At 42.9% G+C, this 11807-nt stretch overlaps 1 protein-coding gene across 1 annotated transcript in view; it reads left to right on the forward strand.

Annotated features, from left to right (window-relative positions):
- Positions 1-1682, forward strand: part of CANX (calnexin) — a 41655-nt gene extending 39973 nt beyond the window's left edge. The window contains exon 15 of the mRNA XM_018554433.1: positions 897-1682. Coding sequence (XP_018409935.1) covers positions 897-950 — 54 coding nt within the window. The 3' untranslated portion in view covers positions 951-1682. The remainder of the gene's footprint in view (positions 1-896) is intronic.
- The last annotated feature ends 10125 nt before the right edge of the window (positions 1683-11807 follow it).

Consider the following 11807-nt stretch of genomic DNA (forward strand, 5'->3'; position numbering starts at 1 on the left):
TCTAATCTGCCCTTTTGGGGGTCAATAGAGGTTTCCTTGTCCCAGCTCCTGTGTCTGATCGGTCTTATGATATATCTCGGGGATACAACTACTAAGAGAATTCAACTCCTAGTCTACATCTTGGCTTTTCTGGGAATGTGGTTCTTTATGCAACACTGGATTATCCCCTTTCCAGGTCTATTGATCTGGATCCAGTTGGACAACACCGTGGCAAGTGTGCCTCAACCATTTTGGAGGAAGAGGAGATCTCACTGCATCAGGGAGTTCAGATCCTGAACTGGGAAGAGCATTATGTCGGGTCCTGCTCGCTGTGCTCATTTTGAATGTGTATGGTTAGAGAGCAGGCTTCCCCAACTGGTTACATCAGGACTGGGGGAAGCAATCTACACACAGGAGTGCATTCCTGGCTACAATATGACTGTGCAGTCCAAACACTGCAAGACCTTCTGGCTCTGCTTTCCTTTGTCAAATTTTGCAAATGCTGTCATTTTTATTAAAACTGCGTCACTTGACCCATTAAAGAAAACCTGTGATAGAAAAAAACAAAAAACCTTTGGGCTGCCATTATGATCCTCTCCTTAGGAGACTAGGATTTCCATGGCTGTCATGTTTTGTTGCCTTTTGATACTTCCAGTCACTAACCCAGAGCATGTAAATCAATAGTTCTGACTCCCCTTGGTGCATGTGTGTTCCTAGTCAGTGTTTTAGGGGGTATTGAATGAGGATTGGAATGACAAACCATTGGGTTGACGGACAATCAACAATATAACGCCTCTTTGCTGCTACTTTTGTGTATAATTGCAGGTGTTTTTTTTTTGTTTTTTTTGTTAAAGGTACTCCCTTTTATTGTCAGATAATTTGTATCCATATCTAACATCCTGTTTTATCCTCATTAGGAAGAAGATATTTTGAACAGATCTCCCAGAAATCGAAAACCGCGAAGAGATTAAACAAACACCTAGGAAAGAAATCCAACTTAGAACTTGAATATTTGGCAAAGTTAATATATGGGAAAAAAAAAAAAAAGTTTGCAGTTTCTTCAAAATTGCAGCGAAAAACTGACTACCACCCTGGTTCTACATTCACCGAAGCCACAAGATGCTGTCGCCCACGTGTTGCAGCTGAATTTAAACAGTGTGTCTAGAATTTGCAGTCACCAAGATGGCGGCAAAATAAAATCCATCTTTTCTGTATTTAACCTTAGTTGACTTCTCTGTGGGGATATGCAGTGTAACGAAAACTAACTGTGCTGTTTGTTTGATTTTAAAGAGCTTTTTAAAAGAACAATATAGTATTGCCAAAAATCTTCCGAACTTCAGTGTAATAAAATGTATTAATCCTAGAAAAACAATTAAGAAAATGTTTAGGAAGCTATCTTTAAAAAATGAAAAGCAGAATATTTTTTTTCCTTTCACCATCTATAGAACTCTCTCCCCTTAGGGATGTCAATAGATTTTTTTATTTTTTGTTTGTTAACCAGAGCACCCCCCTAAATATTGCAGTACATTCTCATTTGGTTCCAACAGCATGTTTCTATCCTGACTCCATGCATGCTGCCCTTGGTCTCTGGTAAAAGTGGGCCTCACGGACCAAAAAACAATGTTCCACTTTAGGCAGGCTCTAGGATTTTGTCCCTCTCCTGTGTGTGTGTGAGCTTATGTAAATATAAATATATACATATATCTTTTTGCTTTTGTGTGCTTTCTTAGTTCTAAAAGAGTTCTTGACCATCATTTAGGCTGGCTTCACACTATTGTGTTACAGTAACACGCCTGCTATTGTGCATTTATTCCATGTGGCACCGTCTGATATGTTGCAGCGTCATTCATGTTCAATGGCACTCCAACACAAAAGTACAGTAGGTGCAACTGGACCCACACTGCAGCACACTACAACTGTGCATTGTGGTGCTTTGGTTTTTTTTCCGTTGCCGTTCTTCACACAAGGCACGTTAAAGCTCAATGTTCCGCAACATCATAGTGTGAAGAGGGCCTTCAACTTTTTATGGCACTGTTTTTGTTTTTTTTTTCTTTCCTCATTGTATAATTCCACTGTTCTGTTAATCATACATCTTCTTTGTTGATGTTATTTAAGAGGGACCGGCCCAGTGGAGTCATTGCAACCTTGCTGATTTTACTCTGTGTTCATTTCCTGCTGTTGGCTTGGGAAAGCCATGATTGCATATAAAGTGTACTGTTAACTTACACATAGGGGTAGTTGCAGTTTGATGACCCAAAAAATGTGATAATAGTACTAAGATGTAAAACATTTTAATGGTCAGTCCACCAAAAGTAATTCTGTTATGGGTACACACTGGTTAACGAAGCAACCCAAATAGCTTTTCTTCTCTCTGACTATTGACAGGATCACCTGCAAATGTCCCTAGCTCCTCCTGCCTTAATGTGTCTACTTCTGTTTATAGTCTCTGTTTTAGAAAAAAAAAAAAAAAGCAAAGTGAATTTTACATGCCGAATAAGATCCCTCTACCTCCCCTGACAGATTGCAAGACGTGAGGACTTGCTGGAATCTGCTCAAAGCAAAAGTATCAGTATCGTGTGAACTGACCCATTTTGTGACCCATGATGACCAATCAATGTATATGTTATTGTTCTAGAGCCAGTTAAGTCATTGAAAAAAAAATAAAGTAGCTGCTAAGGACAACAGTAACCCTTGTGTCTCTTGCACTAGTGATGTCACTAAATGTATAGGAAATGTTTTTTTGTCAGTATAGACCGTCAAGTCCATATTATTGCTGCCTATGCGGTGTGTATAAAACAGGTACACTTTTCTGCCCCAGCAGTTGCTTACTAACCCGAATATCTGCAAAGGGTACGTTGAGACCAACATAAACCCTGTTCGGTTAATATATGGATGGGGAAAACACTACCTATGTATTAAGTCTTTCAGTGGCAGCTTTCTCTGCTTTTAATGTGTATTTTAACAATACTATTTAAAGATATGCCTTTTCATAATTGACATTTCTGCAGTCCATTGTTTTCTCACACATGTACACTTGGCTCATTCAGGGAGAAAAGTGCACTAAAGAGCTTCCTAGGGCCAGTGGAAACTTCACCATAGCAGATATTTGGGCTAGACTCTGCTGATACGTGCTAACAGTCCAATTTGCTGTAACAATGTGAGGTTTGTTTTTATGTTTTTTTTTTGTTTTTCTTCCATGCTCTCGTTGCATTTGCATCATAAATTATCTTGTTGATGTAGGGGTTCAGAGTTGAACACAAAATAAAACTTTTATTAAAAAAAAAATACATGGCTTTTTTACAGCTCTGCGCATAATCTGAGCCTGTTTTTAAAGGAGCCCAGTCAAAGCTCCTATCCAATCTTGGGGACTCGCTGCCTGACACCTGGAACCAGTGCCAGGCACATCATTAACCCAAAAACTGTGATACTTCTGGGGATTCAATAATGGCAGCTGCTAGTGGTGGGTGGGAACTGGGCCTGTGACATGTTCCCTTTTTAAGGTTTCATTCGCTTAAAGGAATACTACTACCTATAACAGACTTCTATTTTGTGGTTTTACCCCCTTTCCTACCATGTCCTTCCTAGGTTGTTTGGGGTTTTTCTCTTTAAAGTAATTTTTATTGGCTTTTGGCAAACGGAACAAAAAGACACAGGTACACATGGGGCATATGTAGATATGAAATAAAACACAAACATTTGCGTTAGTCATAACTTCATGAGCTGCTACTAACCCAACCGGTCAGACTCTTGGGTAGAGAAAATACATAATGAACTCAAATGTCCGAGTAACATTGGTCTGAAGCCTTGGTTTTCAACTGGTGGGTCGTGACCCCATGTTCAGTGGGTCGCTTCATGCCTACCACTTTTCTCCGCCTCCCCTTATGGCAGCAATATCAGTTCTTGCACTGAGCAGCCATTCAGAATATGCGGCATGGCCGTGAGGGAACTCCATCCATCATACGCGTGTTGCTCACAGCTCCCTCGCATGTCCTATAGAGGTGCCTGGACCGGAATGATGTCGCATTCTGGCTCCTGGCACCTCTACACTGCACACAAGGGAGCTGTACAAGCAATGCACATACGGATGGAGCTCCATCACAGCACAACAGCCCACACTGGACCCCAAGCTGAGGATTCACTCCAGTTCTCATAAGGCGGGGAGACTGGGTGGATCTTAAAAAAAAAAAAGAAAACATTTTGGAATCACAACAAGAGTTTTCCATTATTTATTTTTTCCTAAGAATAGTCCGCTTGAGGGCGGCTCACAAGGGAAGACTGTAAAGGAGATGGGTAGACTTTCAACTGAATAGTAAAGAGATAAAACAAATACTTAGCAATGGACATGTTGCTAAGGAAGATGGCACACTGGTCCATATTGTTAACTGCAGCCTTGAATCTGCCCAACTTTTTGCTGTCAAAGCGAGATGTTCCAAACATTTAAAGCGACTGACCTGCAGTATGGATATTTTTTTGTTGGTTAAGCTCTTGGCATGTTACTCTGCCTAGTGCAAACCTTTGCATAAAACAATTTTATGATGAACCTTAACTAGTAGATTCTCTAAGTGTCTGTATGTCACATTTGTTCCTACTACTGTGCATATTGAGGTGTAAAACCACTGGTGCTTTATTATGTAAATAGTGGTCAAGCTATGATGGTTTTTGGCTTTTGCTAACACAATACATTTTTTAAGGTGCCCTACCAAAAGTGAGTGAGAAGATATAGATCAGGTATGTCCCAACAGTGAGGTGTTTGACCAGAGCACGTGGTTTTCTTTCTCATCCATTGATGGGCACACCTTTTGGGTTATATTGCCACCTCAAGGACACTCGCACTCCAGGGCTGTTTGCAATGGGCCCTACTGATGGTGCTAATATCTGCAGCCCAGAATTATGTTGCCCTCTGCTCCTAAAGTCTATTCTGTCATCTGAGTCCTCTTTAGCTCTGTTGAGTGTGGCTAATTCCTCGACCCTTTCAGGCTGACGTTTTCATTAAACTCATACAAGACTTTTTATGGCCCAAATCACCCAGTTATTTGGCAACTCTGACCACAGAAGCTACAAGAACATTTCTGTGCCCTCCCTGCAGATTCTGAATCTGATCTGCTTTTGGCCTTTAGCGGCTTCTGAGCCATTGGCTGCAGAGACTTGGTCAGATTCTGAGTCACTGCCGGATGAGCTTTGCCTGGAGGAATCGTGGTATGTTCAAGAAACCAAGAAAGGGCGCAGAGAACACTGGCTAGCTAAAGCCAGTGTTCTCTGCGCCCTTTCTTGGTTTCTTGAACATTTACATTTCACAGGTTCTCCTCCTGTTTTCCAGGGCTGCATACACGCCTCTAAGCCAACTTTTTGCCCATCCGAGATCGCTGTTTACATGTTTTTTCTAGGAATCGTGGTATGGAGCTTTTACTCCCAAGAGGTCTGTTTCAGCTCTTGTGCAACTTGTGAATGAGCCTATTGCTTCTACCAGTGTGGTTGCCAGTCTTGGTTCTTTTAGATGCCCTATGGCCTTTCCATTACACCTGCTATTTCAACTTTCGCTATGGAAATTGGAAACACCCTAGCAAGTTGTTTGCTCCCCTACTTAGCTTTTTACTCCATTTGGAAAGGATTTTTGTACAAAGTTGGCTATCTATCCCTAGTATGGATCCAATGGTGTCCCACAAAAAACTTTTCTTCCGTATGGTTCTCATGTCAGTACACCTGTGTAGGGACTGCGGAACCTGTGTCTAAGGAGTGCCTGGTCCCCCATGGCTTTGCAATCTGCTCTTGATACCATTATCATGGACACTACTGGAGGTAAAAAGCACCTATCTTTCTCAGGGGAAGAAGCCTAAGGAACAGACTACAGTTTTATCCCTCCTCGTATGTTAAACATCCCTTTTCATTTCTCCTTTCCCATGTCCTCCTCGTGGAGACTCCCCATCCCAATCTTTGCTCCCAGTCCACCCACAAGGTTACCTTATGCAAGAAGGTGCTTACCCCACTTTCCAGAGTGGGGGACACTTGTTCACCTTTACAGATGCTTAGGCAGCTTGCATCTCAGATGCTTGTGTGCAGGAGGTGGTGTCCCAGAGCTACAAGTTTTGTCCCCCCTTCCCCTTGATTTCTCAACTCCAGCCCTCCTGTGTCTCTGCACAGTTTAGCAGATCTCCATTGAGCCCCCTCGGGTCTTCTGGTCAACTTGGAGCTGGATAGCGAGAGGAGTGAAGTGGGGTGGAGGTGCATTTGTTCTAGGAAAGGAGATGGGAACAGAGTAACCACATTGCATGAACAGTTACCCATTTCATCTGTAAAAGGTACTTTTTGGATCTGATGACAATGTATTGCCAGTGTTAGCGGTTATTGGTAGTGCTGCAAAGGCTGCCAATGTGCAATCACTGGCTGCAAAGCAGGGGGATGGAACCTATAGCCCCTTTCCCTGCTCTGACCCAATGGACCCAGCCACTGCTGGGCCTCCGCTACGGTCCTTGTTTGCTACAGGACAGTTGGCCAGTATTTGTAGTGCCCCCTTTTAACAAGCACCGTAGATTTACCCAAGTCTGTAGAAAAGCATAGCTTCCAGTGCTCCAGGAGACAAAAAAATGGTTTAGTGGGACAAGGTAAAGCTGTACAAGGAGGATCTGCCCTCCAAAGGCAGTAAGTCAGAAACTATTGAAAGGCAGCTTATTGCAGCTGACTAATTTAGGGGATATTTGTTGAAAGAGGCATACAAACTTTCCCTAGCAGTCTAGAAAATCATTAGCAAGAGTGATGCAGAATGTTTTCTGGCCTAACAGGCTTAAAAACAGTCAATTACTGTCAGTCTCGTATTTACTGCCAACAGGTTGGCAAAACACATGTTAATAGGACTTCTGTACAACCTTTGCCTGTAAATGGTGAACCTTTCAAGAGGCTGGGGGGCAGTAGGAATATCACTTGGCCATCCCCAGCAGTTTAGGCAAACAAATCCTTACTGAAATCCTAACAGTAATGGACTATGCCACCCGGTACGCTGAAGACTGGCTCTATCCTTCCATTAAGGCGGACAATTTTGCTGATGCTTTGCTGGGAGTCTACAAGAGTCAGGTTTCCTGAAGAGTGTCCTAGTGATCAAAGCTTGCAGTTTGCATCCAACCTGATGCATTCTCTGTGTTGTAAAATACAACACATGCCATTGCTAGTCCCTTTTCCACCCACAAACAAACAATATGTGTGAACGTTCAATGGGACCTTAAAAACAGATGCTTGTGGAGTTGCAGGAAAGGGACTGGGAATATTTGCTTTACCTGCTGTTGCCTAAGCATAGGTGCCCCAGGAGTCAACAGGCTTTCTGTCACTTGAACTCCTCTATTGAAGGTGCTTGAGAAGACATAATCCCAGAGACTTGGGAGGGCAAGATTGCTGATCCTGAGGTCTCTATGGTTTATGTGCTAAGATTCTGGGACAAAATGAAGACACCAGGAATGGTACAGTAGAACATGACACAGGCTCAGCCTAAACAAAAGCATCTGGAATGATGAGTGCAGATGTACAACATGGGTTAGAAGGTGTATGTTCTACTCCCTATGTGGCAGAACAAAGTGCAGGTAGCATTAAAAGGATTGTATCCAATCACAAAAGTGCATGAATAATGTCATCTATGTGGTAAATTTCTGAGAGGTAGAATGTGGTATGCTAATCTGGTAAGACTTCTTACTGACACTGGAACCCAACAGAGATGGGATCCACTGCAAGCTTTGATCACTAGGACACTCTTCAGGAAACCTGACTCTTGTAGACTCTCTCTACTCTCACCCTCCACGTGGTATTCCATGTAGCCATCACGTCTGGGAGGCGAGTGTCTGAAACGATGGCCTACAGGGAACCTTATCTGGTTTTGGTTAGGGACAAGGTGGTGTTGAGGCCCAAGACAGCCTTCTACAAAGTACTTTCTGCCCTTCATCTCAGCCAGAACATCATTCTGCGGAACAAGTGGGAATATATGTTCCTATTTGGCTCCAGTTTACCAAAAGGAAAATTTTCCATCCATTGTCTGTATGTGTTTTGAAAAGTGTTAGCAGTAGAAATATGCAAAACAAAGTGAGGGTTTAATAACCCTTTAAGTTGTTGCACCCCTAGCTGGGTGGCCAACCAAGCAACCCAACCCAGATTGGTATCTACTCAGCACTACCACATACCAAAGAGACCTCAAGAAAAACCTTTGGTCGAACAAACCAGGTTCAAGATTACTTCTGTGTAATTGTCAGTAAGCACATGAAACAAGTAATCTTGTTACAAAAGTGCTCAGATTCCTAATGAATGTTCACACTTATTCCAAGTAACATATCACTGAAACGCTTAATTCTTTTTTTTTTTTTTCTTCATATTACTGTAACTTTAGATGAAGCTAAGCTTTGTTCCATAAGCAGCCCATTACCTGAACACTAATCTGCTTCCTTCCTATCTAAACAACCAAGAAATTAAGTAGATGTTGTCGTTATGCGTTCACCACTGCTGCTTACTTCTTGTTTGTTCATACTGACAATCCATTTATGCTTTTAGTTGTGACAATGTCATATGATCTTGTCTAGTTTTTAAATCAGACAATGCTGGTTATGTGCACAGCTTTTTTGTTGTGCAAAGCTGCTAAGCCTTTCATACACTTGTTGACCTGAAAAGCAGCTGAATGGCACAGTGCCAAATTATTCTGCATAGGGTAAGATACTGTGTACAGGGGCTAGTTTATAAGGAGAGGGAAAAGGAAATCTGGGTAGAACCAGAACCAAGCACGTTTCATGGTCTGTTGTCTTTGCCTGGTTCCTATGGCAACAGCTTCACTTTTTCTTCAGGTTGCAGTTCTCTATGCTTCAGTTTCCATAGATCAGTCCCAGAGATTTGCCATCTGGATGCAAAGGATTGTATCATATTCAGATGAAAGTGAATCTATTGTAAAAGCATGATGCTAATAACTTTTTTTCCACAGAAATTATTCCCGATGATGTAATTCTATCCCTGTGGCTTCACTGTGTAGTAAGTCACAGGACTGGAACAAGCATGGAGCAGCAGTCTGTTTATTTTTTGTGCCCTTGGTATTTCCCCCTCTTGTTTGGTGCTAGTAAGTACAGTTCCTAGTTAGACAATTATTGCCTCTCACTGCTCAGTTTAGTTGTTTTTTTCCAAGCAGGGACAGGGTTTAGCAAAGCCATTGTCTTCTTATGCTTCAAAAGACCAGAAACACATCCTCTGTAGTGTACTTATATGAAGTAAAACTATTTGGACTAGGCAACTATGCAACTTCTGTGTCTTATTGAAGAGTTAAGCTGCCTGTGGATTGAGCCAAATCAGCAAGTGACCATACTGCCTGCACAGACTGGGTCTAAGGAAGTCTCTCATTGAATATATTGCATTTGAAACAGAAGTGAGCTAGTGAAATAATAAGAGCCGACTTGTATTTTGTTCACAGAATGCATGGCATTCTGTGAATGGAGGAGGGGCAGGTATACAACAGGATCTCTCCTCGGTTCACAGAACTCACGTGGGGGGAATTCATCAATAGTGGAGAAGATGGAATCTTGAGCAGTTGCCCATGGAAACCAATTAGCTTCTGTCACGTACCTTGGTAAGAGCCTGAGATCACGAGGGCGGCCTCCCTTGCTGCTCTTGTCCAGGCATCCCTGGTAGTGATGGACAGAAGGTGTGAGGACGGAAGAGGGGCACGAGTGCCTGGTTGAAGTTGATGACACCCCAAGCAGGAGATGCAGATGACTGAATCTGGAGGGTGATGGAGAGTCACCTCTGAAGGATGATGCCAGCAGCAGATGGATCGACATTGATGCAGGAGGAAGAATCGGGGTCAGGAACAAGCAGGGCAATTATCAAGTGGTCAGTGAAGTGCAGAATAAGCAGGCAGAGGCAAGGTCAGGGACAGGCTGTGTCAGTAATGTACATGCAGAGCAGTACCTAATCAGCACGCAGATGGTCCAAAAACAAGCCGAGGTCAAAGAGGCAAATAGAGTCAAGGTAAAGGCCGGGTCGATATCAGGAACAAACAGGATGAGACGCATAGGAAGCAGGGAACTAGCTGAAGAAGTCTCGGCAAAGGAAAGGGGCAGAGCTCCTCCTTAAATAGGTGTCTGTTTGAAGTAGGTGCACACAGGTATGTGCACGTTGTGCTATGCGCGTATGTCTGCGTGCAGGCGCACAGGTATGTGTGATCCTTTTGCAGAGACCTTCATGCATGCACACCTGAATGTGCAGAACGAGAATGGGCAGTACTTTCCTGACCGCTTCAGTCTTCAGTTTGTTCAGTTAGACTGTAAAAATGAAAAGAGAGAAGCTGATTGATTGCCATGGGCAAGTGCTTCAGATTTTGTAGGCTCCAATTTCCAAAAACTCCACAACTTGTATTCTGTGATAAAAATACAAGGCTTTTTGTGAATGGTCAAGGAGTCAGAAGGTGATGGGGATGTGACTGGAGCCCTTCACTGCCGTAGCTGCAGTAGCACCTGGAAATCCAGCCCTGTGAGTAGGATCCGACTTATAGCAAGGTATGATTTTTATCCTAAGTAACAGCCACCCATACACTGTATACATTTTACTAGGGCCGTCTTACGTAGCTAGTGCAGTATCTAAAATAAAACTTTTTTGCTTTAAATATAAGATGAACATGACAATTGGAAAACTCACAAATATTTATTTTAAAAAATCATATTTTTGTCATGACAGGTTCACTTTGAAGGTAAATTGAGTGGACTTTCAGTGCATGCACGTTTACTTGCGATCGCAGGGCACTGATGTACCACGCGCACCAGTGTGGGCGATTGCACTGCGGGCAGGAGGCTTGTCTGCGTTGCCATTGGAATGAATAGCACCACCATGCCCCCTCCTGCCCTAGAACACGGGGAGGGTTTGTGTATAAGTGCGTTCATCCATGGAACCATATAGTGTGAACGGGCCCTGAATAACTTGGTAGATTACTGGCTGATTTTCCTTTTTTTTCTGTGGAGTTATTCTGCTAGCTTTTTTCACAAAACACTAACCCACATAAGGTGCTCTGGTTCATGAAGAGCTATTACTTTGGTCCTTTACAGTCCTTATACACTTTGTGGACACAAAATCTAAGGCCCCTTTCACACAGGCTGATCAGAAGAGGAACCGTGCACAGATGCTCTCCTGATCACAGCAGTACGGATCGAATGTTACCGATGTGACATCTGTGTCCATACAGTTTTAAACCCCATTTTGCGATGGAGGAAAAAACTGCAATTACCGGTCCCAATGCCAGTCTATGAGGAATCGGATGTAAACAGACATGTCAGTTTACATTAGATTACCCCCCAATCCAGCATGATCCGGTCCGGTGAAATGTAACACTGTAACGTTTGTTTTTCAGGCCTGGCTGGAGGCGGCGGTACACGGGTGTAAATGGACGCCCGTCTGTTTACACATGGCTGCCCATAGACTTGCCTTGGGCACCCGATTGGGTCCACCTGAAAAAATTACAGGCGGACTCGTTTAGAGCGGCCGTCTGAAAGGGACCAACAAACCAACTTTGTCCCTTATCCCCTTATATCATCCATAGGCTTCAAGGTTTGGACAGGTTATAGTGATTGTAGTTGTATTGGTGCAATTGGAACAACACTGTTGAATGCTGTCCATGATACTTTTTTTTATTTGCATTAACAGATACATTTCTAGGACAGACTTTCAGGAGTCTACCTACTTCTTCTAAGGTCCAACCAGTAAAACACACACACATACTAATAAAAAACAGATCAAACTAAGATGGTAATTGTCTCTGACCCCTAGTAGCATTGTAGCCCCCTGGTGTCCCTAGCGCTGCTAGGTGGCTTCATTATTTTCAACTCCAG

Source organism: Nanorana parkeri, unplaced genomic scaffold, assembly GCF_000935625.1.
Source record: "Nanorana parkeri isolate BGI_ZX_2015 unplaced genomic scaffold, ASM93562v1 scaffold158, whole genome shotgun sequence".
Classification (NCBI taxonomy): domain Eukaryota; kingdom Metazoa; phylum Chordata; class Amphibia; order Anura; family Dicroglossidae; genus Nanorana; species Nanorana parkeri.